This window comes from Simochromis diagramma, unplaced genomic scaffold (assembly GCF_900408965.1).
Source record: "Simochromis diagramma unplaced genomic scaffold, fSimDia1.1 OVJJ01000321.1, whole genome shotgun sequence".
NCBI lineage: Eukaryota > Metazoa > Chordata > Actinopteri > Cichliformes > Cichlidae > Simochromis > Simochromis diagramma.
The window spans coordinates 12,326,443-12,352,905 of record NW_024386772.1 but is presented as its reverse complement, the minus strand read 5'-3'; the positions used below and the strand labels follow the sequence as shown (position 1 = coordinate 12,352,905).

Below are 26,463 nucleotides of genomic sequence, written 5' to 3'. Positions count from 1 at the left end.
TGAAACCCAGACCCAGACTGTCAGAACTCAGCCTTGGGTTCATAATGTATAATGGTAGTAATTCGTGTGATAGAGTAGGGCTGTACTGAGACCAGCTGCTTGATCTTGGTTGCCGTCATCTCAGGTGCAGATACATTCATTTGCAACTTTCTCCACCACCTTTCCTAAATACAGCACGAGTATGAGAACATTATACGTCACTATCCACTAAGCCACCTGCCTAATGTTGTGAATATTAGGTATTACCAACGCTTAAGAAGGTCCTCTGTTACCTTTGGTGATCGTGGGTGACCAGGATGCTGGCAACAAGACCACTGGATCCTGTTGGCTGGCTTCCATACAAAGCTTATAAAAAGTCTTAGGTCTTCCATATGGAGTTTGTCAAGGCTTTAAATGCTGACATACAGTGTACCATATAGTTATATTTAAAGATTAGCATTGCATTTTTGAGCCCTCAGCCAGGGGTAATTATTCCCTAACTGTCTTACTTTCATGTCAGTCATCTCGGCGTAAACGTTTTCAAATTTCCTTGCATCCTTTATGCCCATGCACAATTTATCCACTAGGTGGTAGGCTTCAATTGTTTAATTTAAAGGGGTTACACGTTTAATAGGACTGTACCTTCAAATATGTGCTGGAGATTTTTGCACATGTTCAAATAAACAAAAATCCAGTTTACACTATTGCTATTATATCACACACTCAACTGCACTGCAATCATAAACTGAAACTTTTACATGAATAAATAGTGGCTATGTAAGAAAGAGGCATCGCTTCAATAGAACATCCTCTAACCGAGGCGGACATGATACAGGACAGCAACAAATAGGTTTTTCTTTTTTAATATTGCTTATTTCAGAAGCAACAAACCCTTCCACTCATGATGTAGCGTGAACCATTCAGAATAACGTTCTTGTAAAATTTGGTTCAGTTATATACTCCACGTTATCCGGGACAGGAGGCGTTTGTCTCGAGCCTGTGTCATCGACGAATTCAATGGTTACGGGACACTCTAGGTTGTAAAACAAGCACACCATTCGAGTTCCAACACGAACGTAGTGACGTAATTTTTTGTGGCAAATCATAGCGCAGGCTGGGCGGGCATTGTGAAGCTGTAGTTGAGTGTTAGCAGGCTAACTAGAGAAAGAAAGCTAACTAATCGTGAGAGTGGAAGTGGAGCTAAACGAAAAGCCAACTGTCAAAACAGCAAGGGGAACAGAATTTTAGTGAAGTGATAATTCTGTTTGATGACTACATGAAAAGATTTAGACCTAGTTAATCAAAGACTGTGTTTGTCAGATGCCCGAGGAGCATTTTGGATACTACATCGATTGTCCCATTTCCAAACGGAAACCATTTCTGGACAGACAGTTCGTGCTAGCTAGCCTAGCTAAGTGAATAATCCAGGAGACTTTTCATTGTCACCTAAAAACCCATACTGAATGTTTTGTCTGTCATGAGTCCGGCCGGGTGCTCCCATGTGAACGGTTATAAGGTGGATAATTGGAAACAAAATCTTCGAGTCATATACCAATGCTTTGTTTGGAGTGGTACTGCTGAGACCAGGAGACGCAAGGTAAAAACAAAAAAACAAAAAACACAGGAACTGCAACGCTAGCCTCACAAACAGAAGTGAAATGATTTTTAATGTGGCACAGACAGACAAAGAACTGGAGTGCAAATGGTGTCCCACACGAAGCACAATCACAAAATCTTAATGAAAGTACTCTTGCAGCAGCAAATGTTGCCAGTACTATGGTTAGCCACCGGTAAGTTAGCTAGCAGGACTCTGCCTGGTGAACTGCGGATACTGTAGGATCCTTAGCAGAATTAACTAAAACACTGAAATTGTCTTTAATAAGTGAAACACTGATAATTCGAGAAGATCTGCTATTAGCTGAGCGTTTTGCTGGATGTCTAAACTTGGATTTTTTTTCCTTTCCTTTTTTTGGAGTTGTGTCCACGGGTTAACAGTAACCACACCAATTGGGACCTATTGTGTCTTCGCACGAACACACAGAGTCCTCACGTTATTAGCGGGTTTCTCTTGGGCTTCCTAGGTCATTGTTTTTTGTGTGCGTGTTTCTTTTTTTTCCTTTTGCTCTCTTCTCTACCTGGCCATGTCGCTTTCAGGGGCTTCCGCTGATTGCTTTATTCCCAGTTTCTTTTTGGGCTCATCCCACACCTGCTTGGCCTACACAGCTACGAGTATCTCTCTACACTGATGTCATCACTGGACCGTGCTGCAGTTTCTGTTATATTCCCACCCTTTCACTCCTTTTCTTTCTTCTTTTTCTTTCCTCTTGTTTTTTTGAGCCACTGTTTTCACATTGTCTAGCTTGGCTTTGTTTTCACCTTGCATTAGCAACAGTTTGATTGTTGCTTGCTTATAAACCATCTATGCTTCACCTGCATGTTGTAATGCATATTTATGCCGTTGTGATAAAATAGGTACTTCACAGTGATGCAGGAATGGCAGAGCTGGTGAGTTGATGCTTTCCCCCCTCTCCTCATCTTCACTGACATAATGCAGGTAGTTCAGATGAATAAGAGCTGGCTTTGCTTTCCTCCCGCTCACCCACCCGCTTCAGTGCCTCTTCATTTAGTGGACAGAATATTGGATGTAAACCAGTGTAGCAGGAGGCATCGGCCCCATCCTTTTATCGTTTGTGATGCACTGTTACAGCCAGAAATATTGCCTGTTGGGGAGGGTGGACCATGAGTAGAACAGCCAAAAGCATGGCTCAGTTACATTGCGGGTATGTTAGAGCAAATAGTGCTAAATGGCCAGTGACCCTTTTTTGCTTATACAGTGTTGGAATGGCATGCTTTAACTTGAGCACAGCGCTCACCCTGTCTGTCTTAATTCTTTTTTCACCCACCCAAGATGACAGAATTATAAAGCAAAACTGTGAGAGAGCATCTGAAAATGTATACATGACGGTATAATGGGGGGCACTGCTACAATTTATTTTAAAAACCTGTTTGGTTTCTTTGGCACAATACAGACAAGAAAGCGCTCAACAGCAGCTCAAGTCCGTCATAAAAGTATGACTTGTCATAGGTGTTGCTCACTTCTCAGTGATGTACAGAGTTATGGCTAAACTCCTGTTGTTGTGTTTAGTGGTGGCTAATCTGGTTTGTCCTATACGTTTGGGAGGAATCTTTCCGTATCTGTTTTGCAGCGCTCTCTGTCTCAGCAACATTCCTGTCAGCTCCACACAACCATCTTTTTTTGCAAGATAATATCTTCCAGAGTCTCTGAATCAGCAGCAAGCTCCGCTTTTCACATAAAAAGTACGTCTAATAAATCTTTCCATGTGTCTGCAATGTTGAGACAAACACAACAGCAGTTTATCAGAGGTATAGTGATGTTTCTTTTCCTATTTTTTTTCCATCAATCCTGCACCATCTGTGCTTGGTAGTATGCTGCATAAATAACAGTCATCCAGGCCCAATCCTGCTAGATGTTAAGTGCTCAAGGATAGATGACTGTTTTGCATTGAAAGTAGTGACAAGCAGGTTTCTGTACAGTTTAACATTTTCAGTTCCAGACTGGATTGCATTTTAATTCATGCTCTGTGCTCCACATTTCCATGTGCTTTATCAGTTCAGTTTTTCATTATAATGTATTCCCTCTAGATTCTCTATCATGTCAAATTATCACAATATGCCTGTAGCCTTAGAGTCATGCAGGCTTTTTCTATGTTTCTCTTTGCTATACCTTGTTATGTTTCTGTCATCGAGCATATGACTATTTATTATATTGAAATAGTATGTTTACATACGGCTGAAAGCAGGTAGAAAAGAGAAGTTACGGTTTCTGCATTTTACTTAGTTGATATATTTGTGCCTTACAACTTGTCACTGAGCCTGTTTAGCTTCTAATGAATGTAACATGCAGAGCACTACTGTGCTGGTTCATTGGTACAAAAGTAATGTCTTCATAAGGAGAGACCACTTTGTGTTTGTTCTTAAGATCATTAGATACCAGTATGACTTTATGTTGAATACTTATTGCATCAAATGGTTTGATTAGATGACACTGAAGGATGTTGTGAATGTCATATTCATTCACTAGATAAAAGCTTATCTGTGCAGTTCCTTTTGCATATTCATCTTACACTGGTGGGAAGCCCTGTAAATTAAGAGGCACCTTCTAGAAAGATGAGAGTGTGGTTTTGGTTTTAGAAGTGCCTTATAATCTTGTAATCTTGTATTGCATTTTTCCCATCTTCTTTTAGAAGGGACTGTCCCCAGCAGCCTTCCTGTAAGCTGTCACTCTTCCTACCTTAAGCCAATATCAATTCCCAGGTGATGCATTTACGCTGTCGCCTGTTCTGAATGTACAACCCTTCACTGGTAAAACCCGGTAGATTGAACATCAGGAATAGGACACTGCAGGAGAGATGTGGTGACCCAGTGTGGCCTGGGATCCTGTGTGTTTCATTTTGAGGACCTTAGGATTATTTATTTTTTGCATTATGGTTCTAGAGCAAATTCCCCATTCATCTGGAATGACAAGTACTCTTATCTGCTGTGTAATGCTCTGCAATCTGCTACTGACACACAGTTGAAATATTAACCATAAACTCCACGTTTAATGTTGTTATTTTTTGTAGACTCTCTCACGCCTGAAGCCTGGTGTCATTTTGTTCTAAAAATGTAGCAACCGTCTTCTCTGCACAATCACAAATGGCCTCTAAATCATTTCGTAATTGGGACACAAACGGTCCATTGAGAAAACAATTAAATACAAATAAAGGGGCGTTTTGAAGATGCCCTGTGAAATGAAATGGCAAGAATAAACAAGTATGCAGTGTTGTTTGTCTTCGGGGTGGATTTATTCCAGATGAATAAGTCTGTGGTTCATTGTATTTAGCCTTGAACAAGAACCTAGATGCTGGTTAGTGGAAAGATCTTCTTTAGCCATACTGGGTAGCCACAGGATTGGAAAGGAAAGACCATTGCTTTGGTTTGCTTTCCCTTCTGTCTTTCAAATCCCTTCTGTTTTTGATATGCTAAGCTAGTGTGCTTTAAATTCTGTGTGTGATTAAAATGGGTATGTCGTGTGGGACCTTTTCTGTGCTGTTTCCTGACATTTTATTTCTCTTAATTGCCAGATTTCCATTTAAGTGGACTTTGACAGAAGGGTGTCAGAGCAGCTTTTGTGTCATTTGATTGAGGCTAATCTGTTTCAGTTGTATTCAAAATTTATAGTTTGTGAATGGCCATGGTTGTGAGTGGTAATGCCTCTATTCCTATACCTTGAACCTTGAACCTTGATTCATACTTATTTATCTTGACATTGCTTAATCCAGGACGATGAACTCTTATTTCGTTTACTGGACTACTCCACAGTGAGGGTCTGTGCAATACAGTTAAACAAGAGATATTACCCTAGGTTGAGTGGAAACTGGGTAGGATGAAAGCAGAGTGGGGTGGGGTTGGCAGAATTTTTGCAGCCATAACTACTTTGAAGATTGTGCTGTTACTTAGATTAAAGAGTAATGATTAGAGAGCTGACAGTAGTGAACTTGTATTTTCTAGTTTTGATAAATCATATATGATCTGAGAAACCACACCCCCTGCCCCCCAGCCTTCCTCTACCTTTCCCATAAGTGCAAACCCCCCTTTGTGCTTTTCTGCTTTTGATGAGAGAAGATGAGAAATAAATCATTTGCTAGATGCTGCTGGAAATTTCAGAAAACGGATATATTTTCAAGGCTTGACACAATTACGACGCCCGTCTCTCCCTCCTCTTCTTTCAGTTGGCATGCACACATGCACAAAATCACCGAGGCACGGCCCATCCCAGAGAGCGCCTGATTTCTGTGCTATGAGGAGATCTCTTTGTCAGATCTGCCTCCATCGCATCACAGGCCTGCTCCTTGACTCATCAGCATACGTTTCTAGCGCCAGGATCTATTCCTACAGTCTCTTCTTATCACGCTTTTTTCCTCTTCTGCGCCCACGCCGCTGCTGCCTGCTTTACCTTGACTTTATTTTATTTGTAAACCTTGCTCAGCCATGGTTCTTCTAAAGTCTAGCCTATTAAGTTTGTTTCAAATACTCTTTTGATTATTCATATTTTATTTAACTTTATTGGTGTGCAGTACTGTACAGAAATCTTCAGCTACTCCTCATTTCTTTAGGTGCAGCTATTTTTTTTTTTTAAACAAAAATAGCTGTTTTTGTTTACCCCCCCCCCCCCCCCCCTCCCCCCTGTTTGTTAAGGGCATGGCTTTTAATACTCTCCATCTTCCCTGGATAGTTTTTAAGTCTGTCACTTCGGTTTTTCAAGCTTCAGTTGTCACGTCTTAAATTTTTAAGGACACATTGCACACCATGACAATATATGCCAAATCTTCTGGCTAATAGTTTTCTTTTGGGAATCATCTTGTTGGTGTAAAAATGCTATTTTACACAATTTAAAGGGTTGTATTGTTATGTGTAGTTAGAGCACTGATTTATCCCTTGATTTATCCCTTGAGTCGGGTGCCTTTTTATACTTGATTGATACATAGGTCATTATGAAGTGGTTTAACAATCAAACGCACAAAAAAATATATCACATTTCTTGGTCTGGTCAGTTATAAGGACTGAAAAACCTGGGGAAGAACTGTTTTTCAAAACTACTTTAAAAATTAGAAGAAAATCTGGCTACTTGGAAATGGAACAAAGAAATGGTTGGGTTACTCAAGGCTTATGTTGAGTATTTATTGGAATTAAATAAAACATGGGTTGAATTATTATTTTTCGAATTATATCTTTATCTGAATTAATTTGATTTTGTGGATCCTGGGAAATGCATAATCAAATGGTCTATTTTTCGGTTAGTTATTTATTTATTTTTTTCCTCTCATCCGATTGGCTTGCAGGCAACACTCTGTGGCTTTGGTGATGTCAGATTTTGGTTCCTGGGCCCCTGTCCAGGCCTGTTTTTTCCATGTCTGTATGCTCTCTGTCACTCCTTGGTTTCTTCTTATGTGGGTTTCGGTCTGTCAAGCACCATGGCTATGGCTCAGTGAGTCAGACTAAACAAATGGTCTGTAAACCCCTCCCAGAGTAATCATGGACCTGGTGTGTCACCTTGTGGTGCCCCTTTCACATGCTGTTTGCCTCCCAGTTTTTTAGTCATAGAAAGTCTTGCCTCATAAATACTCTGTGTCCTGAGGGAACTGTAACATACTCTGTGAACTTCTTTGTACTGTACCCCTAGGTGCATTTTATACTATTCTGGGTTTTTTTTTCATTTCTGGTAAGACATACCAAAGGACAAATGTTAACAATCTTCCACTTGGAAGCAATTTTAAGTAAGTAGGTACAAAATTTACAAATAATAGCCACATATGTAAAGTGTTGGTTAAGCATATGGGTAGGATTTTGCATGAAAGTTTGCTCTTAGATAAACAATGGAGAGGAACATTAAAAAACAAACAAACAAAAAAATAGGTGTTTACAAAACAAAAGCTTTTGTGTTGTGGTATTATCTTTTGCAATGGCCTCATTGATCCTTACACCCGAATATTCAGATATGGGAGTCTGTGTAAGTGGAAAAAGAGCATGAGTTTGCAATTTCATTGGTCTCATTCCCCTTTGACTGATTCCCTCTTCCTCTCCCACAGACTGTTTCTTTTCATTGCCCTCCCTTCAACTACACTTCTCATTTGACTGTCCAGCAGGCTTTGGAAAGGCATCACTGCCACAAAGCATGCTGTTCGTGGCATGAGCCAGCCAATGAGGCTGCTGTCCAGCCCTCCCTTAGTACCACCATCTGGCTAATGAGCTGTCAGTCACTCTCCAGCGGCTGACCAGAACCAAGAGGCAATCAATCTCTTTTTTGTAGACACTTGGTCATTCCCTATAGTTAAAACCTTTCACTGAAGTGACAGCTTTTCTTGGGATTGCCATTATGTCTACAAAACATTCTCTCTCCTTGTGAGAAAGACAATAGCATCAGACACTTGGATGACAATTACTTGGGTCTGCTCTGTAATATCACTTTTAAGGAAGCTATATTGCAATAGCTCCATTGTGGCTCTGTTCAGTGGTGCTTATAGATTTCCTCGCAAGTGACGGTTATGGCATATTGGTGCAGAAGGGAAAAACCCGCAATTTGATGATTAGTCCAAGGGTGCCATTCAAAACAAGCTGCTCTTCAATTTCTGATTAAATAAATAGTTGTCTTATTTTGGTAGAGCAGGCTGTGGGCATCTGATAGCTGCAATAACCATATAGCAATTTGTTAGCTTGGACAGTTAAACATCTCTGCAGCTTAACAAACTTGTTCATAAATTATTATTGTTTTTAAGAGGTGAATTGAATTAAAGTTGGCTTTGTGCTCTTGTGTGATGGAGCTTTTTGCATTGATTCACAATGACCTTTAAAGGGAGTATGGCTGGTTTCCAAGTATATGCATATTCCAGAAGACGATCTCTAAATACAGTATTACTAATTAAATACCATATTTCATCTTTCATTGCTGCATTCTGCTTCCTGTTTTCTCCCACATCACTTAATGTCTTAAATAAAAGAGTAAAAGAATAGAGAATGCAGACTGTCACTCCCTTATTCAGTGATCTTAATTACTTTCACATATTCATTATGTAGATTGTCACGTGTTCAGCAGGCCTACAAAATCTGCACAAATCCCCAGTATGGAGTTCTCCTTCATACACTGTTTATTCAGATGTGTGTGTGTGTCTGTGTTAGTGTGTCTGTCTTTTTCGTTTTCCTGGGAAAAGTAGACTCTGCACACTAGGGGCTTAGGGTTTAGCTTTGTGTCGTTATACCACTATATGTGACAGTATGAGGCTAAACTACACACTCTTAACAATCCCTTATGTCTCCTACAAGTTAAAATTCATATGTATGAGGTGGGAATACATTCTCAAGCCAAGACTACACAGCATTCATATCACTTTCAACAGACCATGCAATGAGCTGACGTGAAACCGTACAGATTCATGTTGTGTATCTCTAGGGCAGCTTACTGAAAGTGCATGTTGTGGGCCAGGCATTGTTATGTGAAAATAGTGGGGGTGGGGGGTTACAGCATCATTCTGCCAAGACAGTGTCAGGCAACAGCCCCATGAGGTCAGTCAGAAGCAGTGCGGTTCTGGAGCATCACCATCAGTTTCCTTCCATAGTCTCTTGTTGTCTTGCTCCTGTTAAATATGGAGTCAAAGAAGACTCGGTATATGTGCACACTTGTGTCCAAGTACCACAGCAAATGTCTAACAATGTCTGTGTTTGCTGTGTGTGTTTTCAGGCGTATTTATAGTATGCACTGTTAATGTCAGTTACGGTTAATGTATGTGTGTGTGTTGAAAAGCATGCATGGGCTTATGAGTGCTAGGCAGCATGGTGAGTCACTGTTCTCATATAGCTTTGCTCTCTAGTCTGTATTGACTTTGTTGCCCCTCCCCTCCTTGCTCCTCTCTTTACAGCAGCAAGAAGGTTCTCCGTTGAGCCAGACCTTTGTCCACATCATAATTGTTGTCATCATTCTCTCTCCTCCTCAGTTACAGCTCATCACATTACTGGCTACGTTTGAATAACTGAATGCATTACCCTTAATGCTTGGAGTAAGTGTGACGTATTGATGGCACTTTTGTGAAGTTAGATCTAGAGCACTGGAGGATTCATATTTATTCAATCATAGTCATTTTTTGCTAGCAGCCCCACACAGCATCGGTGGACTCCACAAAGCATTATGCCCTCTTTTGCCCATGCTAATAATAGATTGGAGGTATAGTCGTTTAAATCGGTGGTTTTCTAAATCTGCTCTTCTATGAATCAGCAACTTTGCGCATCATTTCCCTTCACTCAGAGCACAGCCTAACCGCCCTCAAAGAGCGTGCATCCCAGGTGGGAGATGCAGCCTAGCGCAGCACGAACGTGAGCTTGCTACCTGCCCGACACTTGTTCCAGTCATCTGAGCCAGCGGCTGATCAATAGCTGATCTAATAGAACATTAAAAGCTCCAGGCGCAGACAGAGATGCAGGACTGCTGACACTGAGGAGTAGACAGCCTGTGAACTATTGTAAGAGGCAGAGAACAGGGATAGATTTTCTGCCCAATACAGATGTATTGAGGTAGGGGAGGGTGAGGAGTAGGGTAAGGCGTGGCATTAGCAGGGTTTCTTGTTTTTGGTGCTATGGTGCAGTGGAGAAATGGGGATTAACATCACTGCTGGTGGGATGGGTTTGGACAGGCAGTTAAAAACATGTTATTAATATTAAGTACAGTGAGTAGCTTTTCTTACTGGTGTATTTAGAGCTTAATTTATACTCTAAAAACAGAACTGCTTCTTCACTCTATCTGTTCTACCACTACTGTCTCCCATTTTACCTTTTATATGTTTTACACGCAACCTTAAAGATTTAGAGTTTGTTGTAGATGTTAGTCTTAAGTGACGTAATTAGTTCATTTCCTTATTCACTCACCAAGCTCATAGAGCTTTTCTTTGGTGCTGCCCCTTCTGCCCATTCAAAGCTGGCTGCCTCACAGACCAATTTGAATCAAATCAGAGCTTAGTGCCTGCAACCCTGAATATCCCCTCCACTGCAATGTCATCACAATCTAGCCCATGCCTACTAATGCTTATCCAAAACATAGACCGCACTGGGAGTTCTGCTGGCTACCTCGGTGTCATTGCATGGTACTGTCCGCATTGATCACATCCTGACTAGCATATTTTGTTGCAAATCAGATAAGTGAATTTTGAATTCTTTTCTCTTCTGACAGTAGAATTTTGCACAGGAATGGTATTTTTATCCTGCAACCACTGGCTCCTACACAATTTGTGACCATTTCTGCCCACTCCCACTGATAAATCATCTCTGCGGGGATTCAGGTCTCAGTCCAAATGTTTTTTTTCCTTCTAAAAAAACATAATGCCTCAAGTACAGTTAACAGCGGCATTTCTGTTATTGTTAACATATGAAATAGTTGTGTTAACTTCTGTTGTTAAAATTCTGTTGCAAGTAGCTGACAAGAGAAATGATAGAAATAGAGGGTATCAAGTATTAAATCTGGATATGTGCTATAGGTGGGAGAATCATTACACTGCCACCCAATATCAATATTTTTTATATAAATTATTGTGTATGTAGCCCAAACTGATTTTTTTTTTTTTCCTTTAAATTGACCAATCCATCACTACTTTATAACTAGTCATGGTGGTATTTATTAAGCCAGATTAAGGTGAATAGAAGGTAACTAATCAGTGTTGGAGAAGGAGAAGAAAGTGACTCAGGTAATTCATTTGCCATTTAAACAAAAAAAAAAAAAAAAGACACGTTACACATTTGATAATGCTACAGTGAATAAACAATCATTGTATCATCAGGATTATTTTTTTCCCAGGTATACTTTAAAGTAAGAAAGAGCCTTTCATTAGAATGGAGGGCTAGGTTCAACAAGAAAATAGGTCAGCTGACTACCTGAATATATTGAATAACCAGGTTTTTCCATCATTTAAATTTTTTTCTTCCCTAAGCTTATTTTGTGATGACAATGCTAAGATTCATCGGGCTCAGCCTGTGAAAGAGGGGTCCACATAGCATGAGTCATTTTGACACATGGGTTAGCCATTAGAATACAGACCTCAGCCCCACTGAAAAACCTTTGGATGTGCTAGAGAAGATGCTTTATCTGAGACTGTAGCAGCATAACTACTGGTTCAGAGGCACCTGATCTACCATTAACTATAAGCTAACAATAAGCAAAAAGGAAAGTTTATTGTACTGAAAATGTATGCTGCATCTAATAATAATGCCTAAAGGAAATATATAATGTAAATAGAGCAGACTGTCTCTAGGGGCGTTTGGCTTTTGAAAGGGACTTCCTGAATTTGTGGGCTTGTGGCTAATTCAGCTTGAGGTGTTTTCACCATATTGCCAAATCACCATTTGCAGGGGTTGTAAGGATTTTTTTTATTTGTCTCAGGAAGTGAGGTCTAAATATACTTTCTGTCCAAATATCACATGACAGAAAGTTAATTTTTAAGGAAGCATAAAAATGTTGCATTTCACCTTTAGGGGCCACTGGAAACAAAATGCATAGCCATACCAAGCAGCGAGATGAGATTTTAGCAACTGTGCCTTGCTGAACGGCGTTGTTACTTGCAGCTATAATGTTAGTTTCCTGAAACACAAAACCTGTACACAGACCTGAAACTAATGTGCCCGTAGGAGCCCAATTCAACGTCCCACTTCTTTGCCCAGTTCTTTGTCATGGGAACAAAGTTTCACTACAGAACATATTTACAATTGTAGTTAGTTATTTTAGGGATTGCATTATTAGTGGTATCTTTGATAATTGTGTAATAATACCATTTCATTGTTCACTGTTCTAATATGTGGTTTGTCCAGGAAGAAGGAGGCAAAACTGACTGGACCTCTTTTTAAATTCTTTTTTTATTTCTATGGAACAATGATGGTTTATGTTTTTCAAAGTGTCTCAGGTTACGCTTTTGAATCCCAGTTCAAAGTTAACAATAGGCAGACAACATAACGCGGGACCGCTGAGTTTATATGCAGTAGCATTAGTTATAAAGTAGAGGGTGAGGTTAGTTTCACACACTGTGCCTAAAAGTGTAAAACCGAAAGCTGTCTGGTCAGTACTTTTTCCTTTTATTTTCGGTATCTTCACCTACTTCACAGCTCTTTTTTGTGCTATCTCCCCTCTAAGTGGGTGACTCATTGCATCAGGTCTGCACCCTGAAAGGCTTTGATTAGATTGCTTTCTTTCTCCTCCCTTTCCTTATTCAATTTCTCCCTTTCAAACAGGCATGCTGACAACTTTCTCCTGTAGTGTCCTTTAGATTCCTAAACAAACAAACAAAAAATCAGACAAAGCTCTGATTTTAATTAGATCAATAATACTGCATTTATATATTTATTTATAGTAGTTTCATGTTGACCTTTCACCCTTTTTAAATGCTTGACCTGCATGTCAAGCAGTTCTGTCCTACTCTATTGCTGATCACATTATTCAGGACTATAGTTCTACACATTGTGTTCATAGAACAGGTCCTTTATCCTCTGTGTCACTCATGCTCTTTAGCATTTTAGCTTTATAGTTGCTGCTTATTATTCTACATTGATTCCTTTAATGAAGAGTTTTTTGCATGTTGCATGTTATGAATGAAATCACTGGCAACACACCTATTGCTGTTAGTGAGTTACCCGCACATTGTTTGCATCCTCTGGTGTGCCTGTCAAGCATCAACACCCTTTATGGCTTGCACATGTTTAATAGAGAAAGATTCACTGTGAAATTAATTTGTCGCTGCGTTTGATTTGTCAGCAGGCCCAGCAGTCTTTAGTCTGTCCTCCTGTCAGGTTCATTCAAGCTTTGTGTCCTCAGAATTGTTTGTCTGACACTTGAAGATAGAACTTTATTTTTCTGCTCTTTATACTTTTACTAGGCCTCGAAGCTCTGTCCTGCTGCAGAGGATTTTCTCAAAATTATGGACTTGTCCTTTCCTGCCTTGATCTTAATTCCCTTTGTCCCCTGTTCTCTCCCAACCCCCGTAATCCCTTGGGTCCTTCTCCCCAGGCCAAGTCGTGTATCTGTCACATGTGTGGCGCCCACCTGAACCGACTCCACTCTTGTCTCTACTGCGTCTTTTTTGGCTGTTTTACAAAGAAACACATCCACGAACACGCAAAAAACAAGAGACACAATCTAGGTAAGTTGCTCACTCTCACGCACTCTAAGACCCTAGTTGGTTATATTTAAATTATTCTCACGACCAATGGCAAAATAGATGCTGACTGCATTGCATTACAGTTCCTGTGGGAGTGCCTAGTCCCAGTCACATTTAAACTGGCAGTCTTCTTCAGCAAGGGGATGGTAGACTTTTGCTAATCTCGTGCTACCAAAAAGAGTAGCTTCAACATTACATACCAATTATGCTAAATAAGACAAAGGTATTAAAGAGCAAGATTTTGACATCACCCTGATGAGCACAATTAAATGTGGAAACAACAGAGACAATAGAACAGTTTTGTACACATCTTAATGGCTTTAATTGATTTAATCCATTTCAGCAGTTTGGTCACACACACACAGACACACACACTCCGTCCTGTGCGCGGGGATACGGTCTTAATTAGCGTTGAGCTTTCCACAGGTGCCTCCCTGACACTGGCACTCTGTTCCTCTCTACCTCTAATCAAATTAATCCAAACTCCCTTGTCTGCTCCACTGCTAGATGTCAAGCTCCCTTCTCAGTGCTCTGTACCCATCATTTTCACTTCCTGTTCTTAGCAGGCTCACTCACAGGACTTTGCTCATGCCTTCTTTGTCTGCTTATTTTTCTATCAACCTCATTTCCCCACCTCTTCATCCTCTTATTGTTTTGCTCTTATGCTTTACTCATTTCAGCACGAGTGCTGAAATGCTTCTCATGCCTTATGCAGGTCCTTGTCTTCCTCCTCTCTCTGCCACTTGTATTATTCCAATTTTTCTTTATTAACTGGGTGCTGTTGTATGCAGTGGAGCATTCTATTTCTATATATATTTTACTGTCTTTTCTTATTTCACGCCCTTGCAAAACACTGAGCAGCACATATACACCGGTTGGTTTTTCTACATGATGCATTAGCTCACCTTCTTATTGTGAGTAGCGCCAAAAACAGAAAGATGTCCGGTTAATCTAAAAATAGGTTGTCACAGCAACAGAGCTGAAATATTGTTGCTGTGGAGTTTGAAAATGGAAGAAGTTGGGTTGTGTTAATGGGAAGCACAAGTGGGGGTGGTAGACAAATACACCTTTTCCATCACTGCCTGCCTCACATCTGTCATTTTTCTAGTGGAAGCAATAAGATGGTAACACTTGGTTTTATCAGTGGTTTTAGACAGCAAAATAATCATTTTAACCCCCCCCCCCCCCCCCCAAAATATCTATTACTGTACAAAAAAAATACACTTATAATTTGATTGCAATCTAATACTCACTCTCTTTCCCCCTCCTTCCTTCCTACCTACAGCAATAGACCTATTATATGGTGGAATATATTGTTTTGTGTGTCAAGACTACATTTATGACAAAGACATGGAGCAGATTGCCAAAGAGGAACAGAGGAAAGCATGGAAATTGCAAGGTATACCATTCTGTTTTCATTAATACAGTTTTCTTTCTTTTCTCTTTTTTAAACTAAAGCAGCCTGGTAATCTCTGCGCCGTCACATTTGTCCACAGGCATAGGGGAGAAGTACACGACGTGGGAGCCGACCAAGAGGGAGCTAGAGTTATTACGACACAATCCAAAGCGGAGGAAAATCACTACAAACTGCACCATAGGTGGGCAATCGATTGCACTGTTTATTCTGCACGTCTTAATCTGCACAGCTTTTCTTCTCATCGCAGTTGTGATTGCTGTGGGTTTTCTCCATGGCTCTTTGTGTGTTTGTGTACGTGTGTGTGGACGCAAGTGTGCTTGGAGTCACTCATGCATTTAGGTGTAATACTCAAGGTCAACCAGACTGGGCAGCCCCGCAGGCAGTGGACTGGGAGAGGCAGGACACAGTGTTCCCTCTCAGATATATGCACACTACATCAGAATGTGTGTCTATCTCTACCCAGAACTTGTTTTCTCTTTGTTCCTTTTTTGGAGTTATCTCTTGCCATGCTTTTACCCCTCCTGTTGTTTCCATTGTGTCTCTAATTTTGTACATGTAGTAATTTACCCTTTTTCCCGCCCCGTCTCCCACCAGCCTTCACTCTCTTTATACCTTCAAACAATTTGCTTGGTCAACCTGACTGGGCAGTGGAACTGGTGTCTTTATGTGTGTGTGCCCACCATGACCAGTCTAAATTGTTTAGGCGCTCACTGAGCACTCTTATCAAGAACCAAACCTTGGTCAGTTGGATTAGACCCAAGATCTAGCTGTGTCTCACCTGTTCTTCTGGCCATCATTTCTCACTCTAAATGAATTCATTCAAAGCTTTGGGAACACATCCAAGTTGCACACAGTGTTGCTGGCATACCTGACCCAACACCATATTAACTTTTCAGCCAAACAAAAATGGATCACAAAGCATTGGTGGCTTTTATGCATAACTTCATTATGTTTAAATACATGAACCAGCCTTTTATATATCAATCTAGTGTTAAAAACCAAATTTAACTCAATTTATTAAATGTAAAAGAAGTGTTCAAACCTTTTACTTGACTCTATATTCTTACAAGGTGCATTTGTTTCACAATTTACACTACATGCCAGTACAAAAGCGTGACATCCAATTAACTCTTCAGAGCTCTGTGATTAAAATTCTGTCGAGCCACAGCTCAGGTTAAAGGCATAAAAGCAACGCGTATTCCCAGTAGCATAGAATTTTGATGTGTGTCATCTTCAGAAGTCCTTTGTAGGGATATATCGCTCACAGTAAAAAACACATGACAGCTCACAGAGTTTACCAAATGCCATTTAAAGGACTCTGAGATAAATATTTTACTTTCTGGAAAGAGCTCTTAGTGAACATGAAGCACTGCTCATCTTCTGGTCACACCTCCATGGTAGAGCATGGTAGTAGCAGTATGATACTATGGAATTAGTTCTTAATAACAGGCCCAGGGAAACCCAATGCAACTCAGTGAGTGATGAATAGTAAGTAATACACCTTTTAGCATGATGATAACCCAAAGCTAACGGCTAAAACATTGCTGAATTGGGTTTGGGATAACTGTCGGGCTAAGTTGAGCGAAAGCTTAGACTTTAAAATGAGAGAGCATTGAAAAAAAGCAAAAGACTTGTAAATAGTTTATGTACTGAATTACTTTTTGAACAAGGAAGTTCACTGTAGTCCAAAGATAGATATGATTTAAAAATCTCTTCATCGTCACCAGTGCGAATTGGAGTCACTGCCGTGTTTAACCTTCAAAGCCATGATGTTCTCCCTCTTCTTTTATTCCCTTTTTGTTCCGCAGGTTTACGAGGGCTAATAAATCTGGGCAACACGTGCTTCATGAACTGCATCGTTCAGGCTCTGACACACACACCACTGCTACGAGACTTCTTTCTCTCCGACAGACACAAGTGCGAGATGCAATCAAACTCCTGTCTGGTGTGTGAGATGTCGCAGCTCTTTCAGGAGGTACGACGCACAGTCGACATGTGCAAACTTGTTAGATAGGTTTGGTAAATAGCACAAAGAAAATGGGTTTGTGAATGTTTAGTTTTTTTATCATCTTTTTTTTGGTGTACACAGCTATAATTTTAGAGATTTTTAACAACCATGCAATACAGAATGTTTTCTCTGCCATAAAAGGCTGAGTCACTCTTGTGCTCTTTTGTCAAGTCCAAAGAGGGAGGCAGAGACAAGGGAAGAAATGCTGCCTGAAAGGAATGTAGAGTGCAACATACAATGCAGTAATTATACACCTTTATTGAATCTGCTCAGCCAGATTTAAATTACGTAGCCCTTAAAAAGTCTTAACTGTTTTTTCTTCATGCAACAGAAAATAGGCATTTTACATCTAATAAACTCAACAACCCAGAGTCTTACGTAATGACTGCCTGCTCTGCTCCCACACTGTCTCACTTCCTTCTTACATCCTCTCATTTGCAGTGTATATGGGCACACAGTTGGCAAGTGGTGTTATAATATATAACGAGTTGAATCATCAGCCCCCCACCTCCGCAACACACACAGACATGTCTGTCCTGTCTCAGTTAGCTGAACTGTTCAGTTGTATTCAACATGAAGTGTCTTTGAGGCATAAAATTCAGGATTTTACATTTAAACAGTCCCAGGCACGTGAGCAGTCTTTTTTTTTTTTTTTTTTTTTTTTTTTTGTGGTGCCTAAGCCTTGTTTCATAGGTTACATCCAGCTCCCCTCTGTATCTTCATCAAAAGTCATCTTGTGGCTCTGTAGGCACCTGCGTGATCTCAGGCAGCTTTTTTGGATTGAAAAGGGGAGGTGTGGCCTGCTTTGATCAGCGACTCTCTCCTCTTCCTCTCCCCTATTCTTGTCTTCGTGCTGTCGCGTAATTCGTTTGTCAGCCACCTTCAGACTGCCGAAAAGGAGAAGAGTCTGTAAGATTCAAAAAGAGACGTCAGCTCAGCATTTTTTTTTTCTTTCACCGCTCAATCAGACTTCAGAGAAAACTGAGGAGTATAAAGCGACGTGCGCGCATTATCCGCACGTCGAGATGTGAGATCCTCTGACATTAATGAGCTCTTGTTGGAACTTCGTTGCTCTGTTTTTGCACCCTGCCGGTACTTGTCTTGTCACTTGCTTGTCCATCCTGACCTGCCCTGAATTCTCAGTCCAATTTCAACAGCAAGCCAGAGATCTCCAGCACATAACAGATGGATATTTTTGCTGCACATTCTCCCTGTTTTTCCCCCACCCATCCGCTTTGACTTGCCTCTGTTGTGTCTTACACTTTCCCTCTCTGTGGATTTGCTGTCATCAGAGCTGGTTCTGTTTTGTAACTTTTGTTAGAATTCATTTATATCTGGCAAGACCTGTTGAATGAAGTGCTTACAAAAGAGCCAAAAGAGACTGGAATGAAGTGGATAAAATAACACACCTAGTAACACCTGGAAAAATAGGCTAACCACCTTTCTTCTTCACCCTCACCCACCTGTCCCATCTTTCATCCCTTCTCCCAGTTCTACTCGGGCCACCGTTCGCCCCACATTCCATTCCGGCTGCTGCACCTGGTGTGGACTCATGCACGCCACCTCGCAGGCTACGAGCAGCAAGATGCCCATGAGTTCCTCATTGCAGCATTGGATGTACTGCATAGGCACTGCAAAGGAGACACTATCAGTAAGTCGTCCTTAAACACAATTAGTTTAATGGGTTTATTTATTTATTGAGTTTGTGGCCCATAAATACTTTAGTTTGAAATTCCAGTTCGACTTAAATGAGTAAACGCAGGTAAAAACAGCGTCGGCTGACATTGAGGGGAGTGTTAGGAGACAGAGCCACCTACTGTCTCTGATCTGGCATATCGAATTATACCTAAAATCTACCGACAGACAACAGTGCCTTACTTCACTGGAAACATACTGAAGGAGACTTACAATGTACCAACGGGACAGCAAGCAAGTAGTGTAAGGAATGTCAATAGGCCCTGCTGCAGTGCAATGACAGGTTGACTCAGTCATAGCCACAACGGAAAGGCTTACCCTGATTGGCTAGAGAGAATAAAGAGCTGTGAAGTGGGAGCGAGGCACTGTGAAGCTTTTAAATGTGCTAAAGAGGTGGGCAGTGTGCAGTCATGTGTGTTCATATTGTCTCCTCTCTCTGGTCAACAGACGACAATGGCAAGAAAGCCAACAATCCAAACCACTGTAACTGCATCATTGACCAAATCTTCACCGGGGGCCTGCAATCAGATGTTACCTGTCAAGTTTGCCAGTAAGTGTGTGTGTGTGTGGGGGGGTCAGATAAAACCCCCATCATGATGCAATGGAAAGGGACTGCTGAAAGACAATCCCACTCGAAATGTTCACTAAGCATTCATGTTGAAGCAGCATCACGCCTTCTGTCTTTTTTTCCCTCCAACATTTACTCATTCATGCATCCTCCACATATTCCTGTCATCTTCTAGTAGTGGGGGAACCATTGGTTTTTGCGCTCTTATTCAAAGACCCAGTCCCTGCAGAGCTGCTTTAATGGAGGTTGTCTAGACAGCAGCGCAACCCAAGCATTGCCTGCTTCCCCCTAGAGCTGTCCTGTCACATTAACACTAGCACGCTGCACTGAACTGGAAAGCACCTCACCCAGACTTGCAGGCAAGCCCAGCCCAGCTTACTGTGACATTACCTGCCTCCACTGTGAAAGTAGAGACTGCTGATGCAGAGCTGCTCATGACAGTGCATCACCGTGGCAGTAAATCACGCCCCTTCATAATCATTAAAATCACTTTTTGAATATAATGGGTAAGCTCTTAAGCAATAAAATGCATCAGCAAAGGCTTTCAAACTAAAGTAGTGCCATACTGGTGTCAAATTACTGCAGAGCTGATCTCCTATTGCCATAAATGCATGTCTGCTTGCCTTGCTAGCCACCCACTGGTTGCTCTGGGTATTGCAAAACCATGACTCATCTAACCAACATTGATAATGTTTGGCAGCCCACCCCTGTGCATATATATTTATGTATACTCTACACATTTTGCACTTGAGTCCTCTGTTTTGCCTGGGCTGCAGTCCATCACGCTTATTGGGCTGTAATAATACAAATTCTTTACGCAAAGCCATTTTCTTTGACGTAACACATCATTGAATTGCAGATGAACCCGGAACAACTGTGTGGATATTATTCACACGCACACATTCAGTCTTCCATCAGCCTTAAACAAAGACATGATCAGAATCTCAAGGGGGCTGTGGGAGTTTAATCTTACTTGTTACCATCTATGTCATCATCCTGCCAAGTGACGCCAAACTACACAAAGCCACACACTAATAGTTAAACATTATAATTGAACTCCCTTCTTCTTCTTCTTTTTTCCCCTGTAGTGGGGTTTCCACAACGATAGACCCTTTCTGGGACATCAGTCTGGACCTTCCTGGCTCTTCCACGCCTTTTTGGCCCCTCAGCCCTGGAGGGGATGGAAGCACAGTTAATGGCGAAAGTCACCTGTCAGGATCCACCACGCTCACAGACTGCTTGCGCAGGTATATATTCATTCATTCAATCATTCATACATAAGGTTCAGTCCACGTTCCCCAGGAGTGCTTTCTTTTGCTTTGTGTTTTTTTTAATGCAACACTTTAACATTTTGAAAAACTGCATAAAGCCACTGAAAAAAAGGCCTGCTGGAAAACTCCATATAAAGTGCAGATACTCCCTGTTTATGTCTAGACATGGAAAACTGATATTATGGATTATAGTGGCAACGGCAGGGCCAACTGGCAGCATGGTGCTGGAATTAGAATTATACTGTCACCTGCTGATTTTGCAGGCATTTTGCATTTTAAGTGTTTTTTCACATTTTTATGTAAATGAAGGTTTGTTTGTTTTGTGTTTTGTTTTTTAATAAATGTTTCTGTGGGCATTTTTTCTCTTTTGGTGAGTCAAAGAAGAACATTTTTTTCTTGATTTTAAAAATACTTGTGGATGTGTCAGTGAGTGTGATGTAAAATACATAAACAAAAAGCAAAAGCAAACCAAAACCCTTCTCAGGTTGGATGCTACATGTTTATCGGGCTCCTAGTAGGCATATTAATCTGCGCTGATTTAAAAGGAAATAAGCTTTTATCAGTCCACCTGCATCTTTTCAGGAGCAGTCAGACATTCACCCCACCCCTGCACATGTACAGGGGGTCACATATAGTTTCTATTCAGGCACAACAGCCGTGTTATCCTTGAATCTCATCTTCTCCCATCACCAGGTTGACCAGGGAGTGTGACCTCTCATATCTCCTCTACTGCCTCTTCATTTTTTCAATTTGTTTTCCTCTTCTCCTTATCTTATTTCATTCTTTTCCCGTTTGCCCTCACTCTCTACCACTCACATTTGTCTCATCCTCCCCCTCTCTTTTTCTCACCTCCTCTCCTGCTGACTTTTTTTTTTTTTTTTACTGCAGCTTCTCACACATCTCTAGTTGCTGCAGCAAGTCTCTTAAAGCTACAGAACTGGTTGATGTTATTGCCATGGTGATAAAGGCGTTGACGACACCACATGGGCTTTTGCGTTAGGCAAACTGACATGCGTATGTGCTGCAGCAAAACCGTGCAAGCAGGCATATTATACAGACCTTCATGTTCTTCCACTGATACGGAGAACAGCTTAGTGCGCTCCACATTCAGAGGACATCTAACACAACCAGAAACACTCCACGCAGAAATCTTTCTTCCTGCTTCTCGCGTTTCATGCCTCTGTTCCATATCCATTTTCTGGCTGCACGTTTTAACACGTCATCTCTCCCCTCTCTCTTTATTGCATTCTTCACTCTGCAGGTTTACGCGACCTGAGCATCTAGGAAGCAGTGCCAAAATAAAATGTGGTGGTTGCCATAGTTACCAGGAGTCCACCAAACAGCTGACAATGAAGAAGCTTCCCATCGTAGCATGTTTCCATCTCAAAGTGAGTCACCCATGCGCTGCCAATTATCACTCGTTACATTGTCTGTCACTGTCTGACAGTTTGATTATTTAAGGCTAATCTGAGGATCTAACATTCGTACGTCTAATTTTGTCACCACTCCGAAATAGTTAAAAGAGCTGTGTGACTTAAAAGGAAAGTTCACCCTTAAAATCAAATGTGTGCATGTGTTGATGAGATTCCTGCATGCTTTTATATGTAATTGAGCTAATAAGTATTTCCTTATAATGCTAAGGTCTCATCCCCTAAAAACATGAGCAGCAATTTGAGCAGTTTTATGTAGGGACTACTTTTCTTTCCATCGTGCTACCCATTTTTTTTTAGCTTTTTTGCTGCACGGAGGAGAATCTTGAACCTGCCCTCGCTCGTGACAGGATGTAAACATTAATGCCAAGCTATAAGGTTGACTAGCTCTGTGTTTCCTTTAGTTAGAGACTGCACTGCAGGCCAGAGGAAAACAAATGCATTTGATCTTGACGTGAACTTTCCCTCCTTTCCGCCTTCATGCCAATGCATTCTGCTGTTCAATTATCTGTACTTGTTCTATATTGCAGTGGCATTAATATATGATTCATTTTGCTCTGTGTGTATGCAGCCTTTCATCTGATGTCAGCAAGGTTCACATTATGCAGTGCCTTAGCTGGCTGGTACATGTGCGTAGGTGTGTTCATAATTCAATTTAGCTGTTGTTGCCTCCTACAGTGTTGCACCTTTGTGCAGTGTCCCAGGACATTTATGATTTTTAATGACTCATATGGTGCTCCATTATCTTCATGTTTTATTTATTGCAATACTGGAGACCTATAATGTATTTGTAGGCTGCAGTAATGTTGTCTTAGATAGATATCAGCCTCACTTGTTATCTCATTACAAATATGGAAATGTTTGACAGCCAGGGTGGAAAACATACATTTCACTCATGTTTTTTTGTTTTGTTTTGTTTTTTTGTAAAAAATGATGCCTGTTAATTCTAAACATATAGTATTGGTTTCCCCACCCCCCGCCTCTCTCTCTTGCCCCTTCTCCTTTTCCCGTCTCCCTTCTCATCAACCCTCTCTGGCCCTCTCCAGCGGTTTGAGCACTCTGCTAAACTACGGAGGAAGATCACCACGTATGTTTCCTTCCCCCTAGAGCTGGACATGACACCCTTCATGGCGTCCAGGTTAGATGATCGCTGAAGTCTACATGTTTCATTTCTGAGGCCCTCAGCTTTTCTTTTCATATATATTATAGTAAATATTTGGCAGCTAAGATCCAAATGGGAAAAAATACTTTTCCTCGTATATCCTTCACCTTCCCCAATTCATTTATTACATTTCATGACATGCTTTGTGTAAATGCTCCCTAGTAATATACACTGATGTCACTAGAGCATGCAGCAGCAGTCTTGCCCCACCCCTGAATGTTGCATCCATTCAGCTCCGCTCATAGACTGAAACATCATTAGTGTTACAGGCAGAGAACCAACGTGCTTTCATTGATTGTAGTATTCTGCCACCTAGTGGATTTTTGAGGAAGTTTATACTTGCCTCAAACATTAACTGTCTTCTTTGTCTTTTACAGTAAAGAGAGCAGAATGAACGGGCAGTATCAACAGTCGGTTGATGTATTAAACAATGACAATAAGTGAGTACCTTGCATTAGCAAAATTCACGAAATATCACTAAATTATCAGCATTTGTTGCTGTCTGACATCAAAGACTCTTACACAGTAGCACATGCTAATGACCCAAACCATCCGGCTGTGACTTCCCCTAATTAAATCAATTTGAAGCCTATTAAAAGCTGCTTAGTTTTCTTCATCCATTGCAGCTACAACTGCTTTAATTTTCCAGGACATCTATTGGGAATATACTGTGTCGTTAGTGAAAATGTTTTTTCCTTAATATCTCTACAGTGTGAAAAATGACCTTAAAGTTTAATGTTACTGGGTTTTGAACCGAAAGAGCTCATTTACTGGTGGGATGATGGGATATTCTTGCATTAAAAACTCAGTTTTTCCATTTCTTTTCTTTTTTTCTTTTTAGGTATTCCTTGTTTGCTGTGGTCAACCACCAAGGCACATTAGAGAGTGGCCACTACACCAGCTTTATCCGCCAGCACAAGGATCAGTGGTTCAAATGTGATGATGCCATAATCACCAAGGCTAGCATTAAGGATGTACTCGATAGTGAAGGGTAAAAGTCAAAACACAACATTAGTGCTACACAGTCTGATACAGTGTGATACTGTAATTCGTTTTGTTTTCTCTTTTCTTTCTAGGTATCTCTTATTCTACCATAAACAGTTCCTTGAGTATGAGTAGTCTTTGTGACCAATGACCATGAAGAACCACTTGCTTTTAAATGAGACAGTCATGTGACTGGCGACAGGATGAAACACACAAAGCTACCTGAAACTTTCTGACTACCAGTCTGCTCCTCCAGTTCTTGAGGATGAAAACAAACAAACAAACAAAAAGAGACGTGTAAAATTACACATACTTTCAAAAGAAAACAAAATAAGCACTGAGCTACTTCTTGGCATCTACTTGACAAAACTGAATAAAGAGGAGGAGGAGGAAGGGTCAGGCGCCGCCAGTTCCAGGCTTGGGCAGAGGGAAGAGGCTCCACACCCCGTCGCTCTCTCTCCCTTCCCCTTCCTGCTGCAGGGGCAGAGTCTGAGCGTGACCGACTGTCACGCCGATTGGGCATATCTGGATTTTTTTTTCTCACAGTATTCTGACCCCACCCCCACACCCTCTGTCCCTCTCCACTTCCCACACACTCTCCATCTCTCTCCCATGGTGCTCTCATTTCAGCTGACCAAGCATTTAACTTAGTGATGATGGAGGGCAGTATGTTGTCATATGCATAAAGGACTGAATGCAAAAAAAAAAAAAAGGAAAAAAAAATTAAATATATAAATCAGCGTATTATGAACTTTGCAAGAACATTTTTAAACTTATGGTTATGATTCTTATCATTTGTGAATTTAGTTATGAAATACTGTATGAATCTAGTATACATCTATTTTTTATGGGCAAAGAAATAATGGGAGAGCTTGGAGACGCTGCCTTTGCCAGTAGCTGGGGAAGCGCTGCCATGGAAACTAAACAGATTTGGACCTGTGTGTTCTCATGTTTCATTATTTACTGTGTTGATTGTTTCATTTTTGTTTTTTAAAGTCTGGCTGAGGGCAGGGAATATCTTATTTTTTTAGCGACTCGTTGAATTTTTGTTTACTTGTTTTCTTTTCAGTGTCTTTTATTTTTTTAATTGTTATTTTCAGTACATTCATATGTTTCTTGCTGTCCTGGTACTGGAAATTTCTTTTTTTGTTTTGACGTATTATACTTTCATTCTTGTGGAATTGTTGGTATAATGATGGTGATGACTAATTGGCTCACCTTTTGCTGTTTAGAAAGTGTGTATGTTGAATGTGAGCTTTGGGTTTTTGTACTGTATGACAAGAAGATTCAATACACAAAACTACAGATCAGGTCCTGTAATATGTGAGGCTGATGTGTTCTCTTCGAGTTGAACACCTTGAATGTTTCTGTGCAAAGGAAAAAAAGAAGCCCTGTTAACAGCACTGCATGCGATTGGGCTCTCATGGTCTTATATGTGAAAAATTGCCCTTAGTAATGGCTCGAGGCTTGTTGCCCGTCATGATTTGTTTCTTCTGTACTTTTGGGTGAGAAGGCTGTTTGAGATTTCTAGTGGATTAAACACATTGCACATATATGGGCCCTGTGCGACCACAGTCTGGCTCTGCATCCATCAGTATTAATCTTCTCCATGGCAACTGTGGATGGTGTAAACCAGTTTGGCTTACAGTATGTCTTGCCTCTGCAAACCTAGTGTTCTATTAAATTGTTTGTCAACTCAGACTTTAGATAACACACATATGTGTCAGGGTTTTGTGGTCACTGATTGTGTGTATTAAAAAAAATTGACGGATTGAAACTTGTAATTTACAAAAAAAAAAAAAAAAGAAAAGGAAAAAAAAGAGGACCAGGGCCCTAACCAATCACAAAGTAATGCCACATAAAGAAGAAAAAAAGGAACCCCTGTTTGTTTAGCTGCTCTATTGAAAACCAACATGCATATCCTTTGGTCTCCTGCGTAACCTCAGTATTTCTGAAGAGTGAAATTGAAGACTTCTGAAATGGTCACACTGTGGTTTTGTTCTGTGGTGGAGCAGTTGAGACCGTCCAAAGGACATTCAGGGACACAGCTGAAACGAAAAGGAAGAGGAGAGCTTCATTCGTTTCAGTGATTAAACTCAGAACAAAACTGGAATATGGATATGCTGTCTGTCTCATTTCTTTCTTTTTGTTTTTGTTTGCACATTAAAATATATTTTCAGAAGTGAAGCGCTGCCGTGCATGTACTG

At 40.8% G+C, this 26,463-nt stretch overlaps 1 protein-coding gene and 1 long non-coding RNA gene across 3 annotated transcripts; one reads left to right on the top strand and one right to left on the bottom strand.

The window, feature by feature from the left end:
- Positions 1-1,454: 1,454 nt before the first annotated feature.
- On the top strand, positions 1,455-26,443 carry LOC120744942 (ubiquitin carboxyl-terminal hydrolase 22-like). Of its 2 annotated transcripts, none has more exons than XM_040049544.1 (13): positions 1,455-2,484; positions 13,571-13,703; positions 15,007-15,120; positions 15,218-15,319; positions 16,947-17,113; positions 18,638-18,797; positions 19,289-19,391; positions 20,498-20,656; positions 21,942-22,068; positions 23,157-23,248; positions 23,650-23,712; positions 24,114-24,263; positions 24,349-24,391. In XM_040049544.1, the coding sequence occupies exons 1-13, from the start codon at positions 2,473-2,475 to the stop codon at positions 24,389-24,391; spliced, it is 1,425 nt and encodes a 474-aa protein (XP_039905478.1). In that variant the 5' UTR covers positions 1,455-2,472. The 2 variants fall into 2 exon arrangements, with proteins under 2 accessions (XP_039905478.1, XP_039905470.1); XM_040049536.1 differs by having other exon boundaries at positions 1,457-1,576; positions 24,349-26,443.
- LOC120744975 lies at positions 17,784-18,709 on the bottom strand. Its single transcript, XR_005698511.1, has 2 exons — positions 18,610-18,709; positions 17,784-18,053 (listed from the first exon to the last, which is right to left on the bottom strand). It is a non-coding gene; the product is annotated as an uncharacterized LOC120744975 (long non-coding RNA).
- Positions 26,444-26,463: the final 20 nt, after the last annotated feature.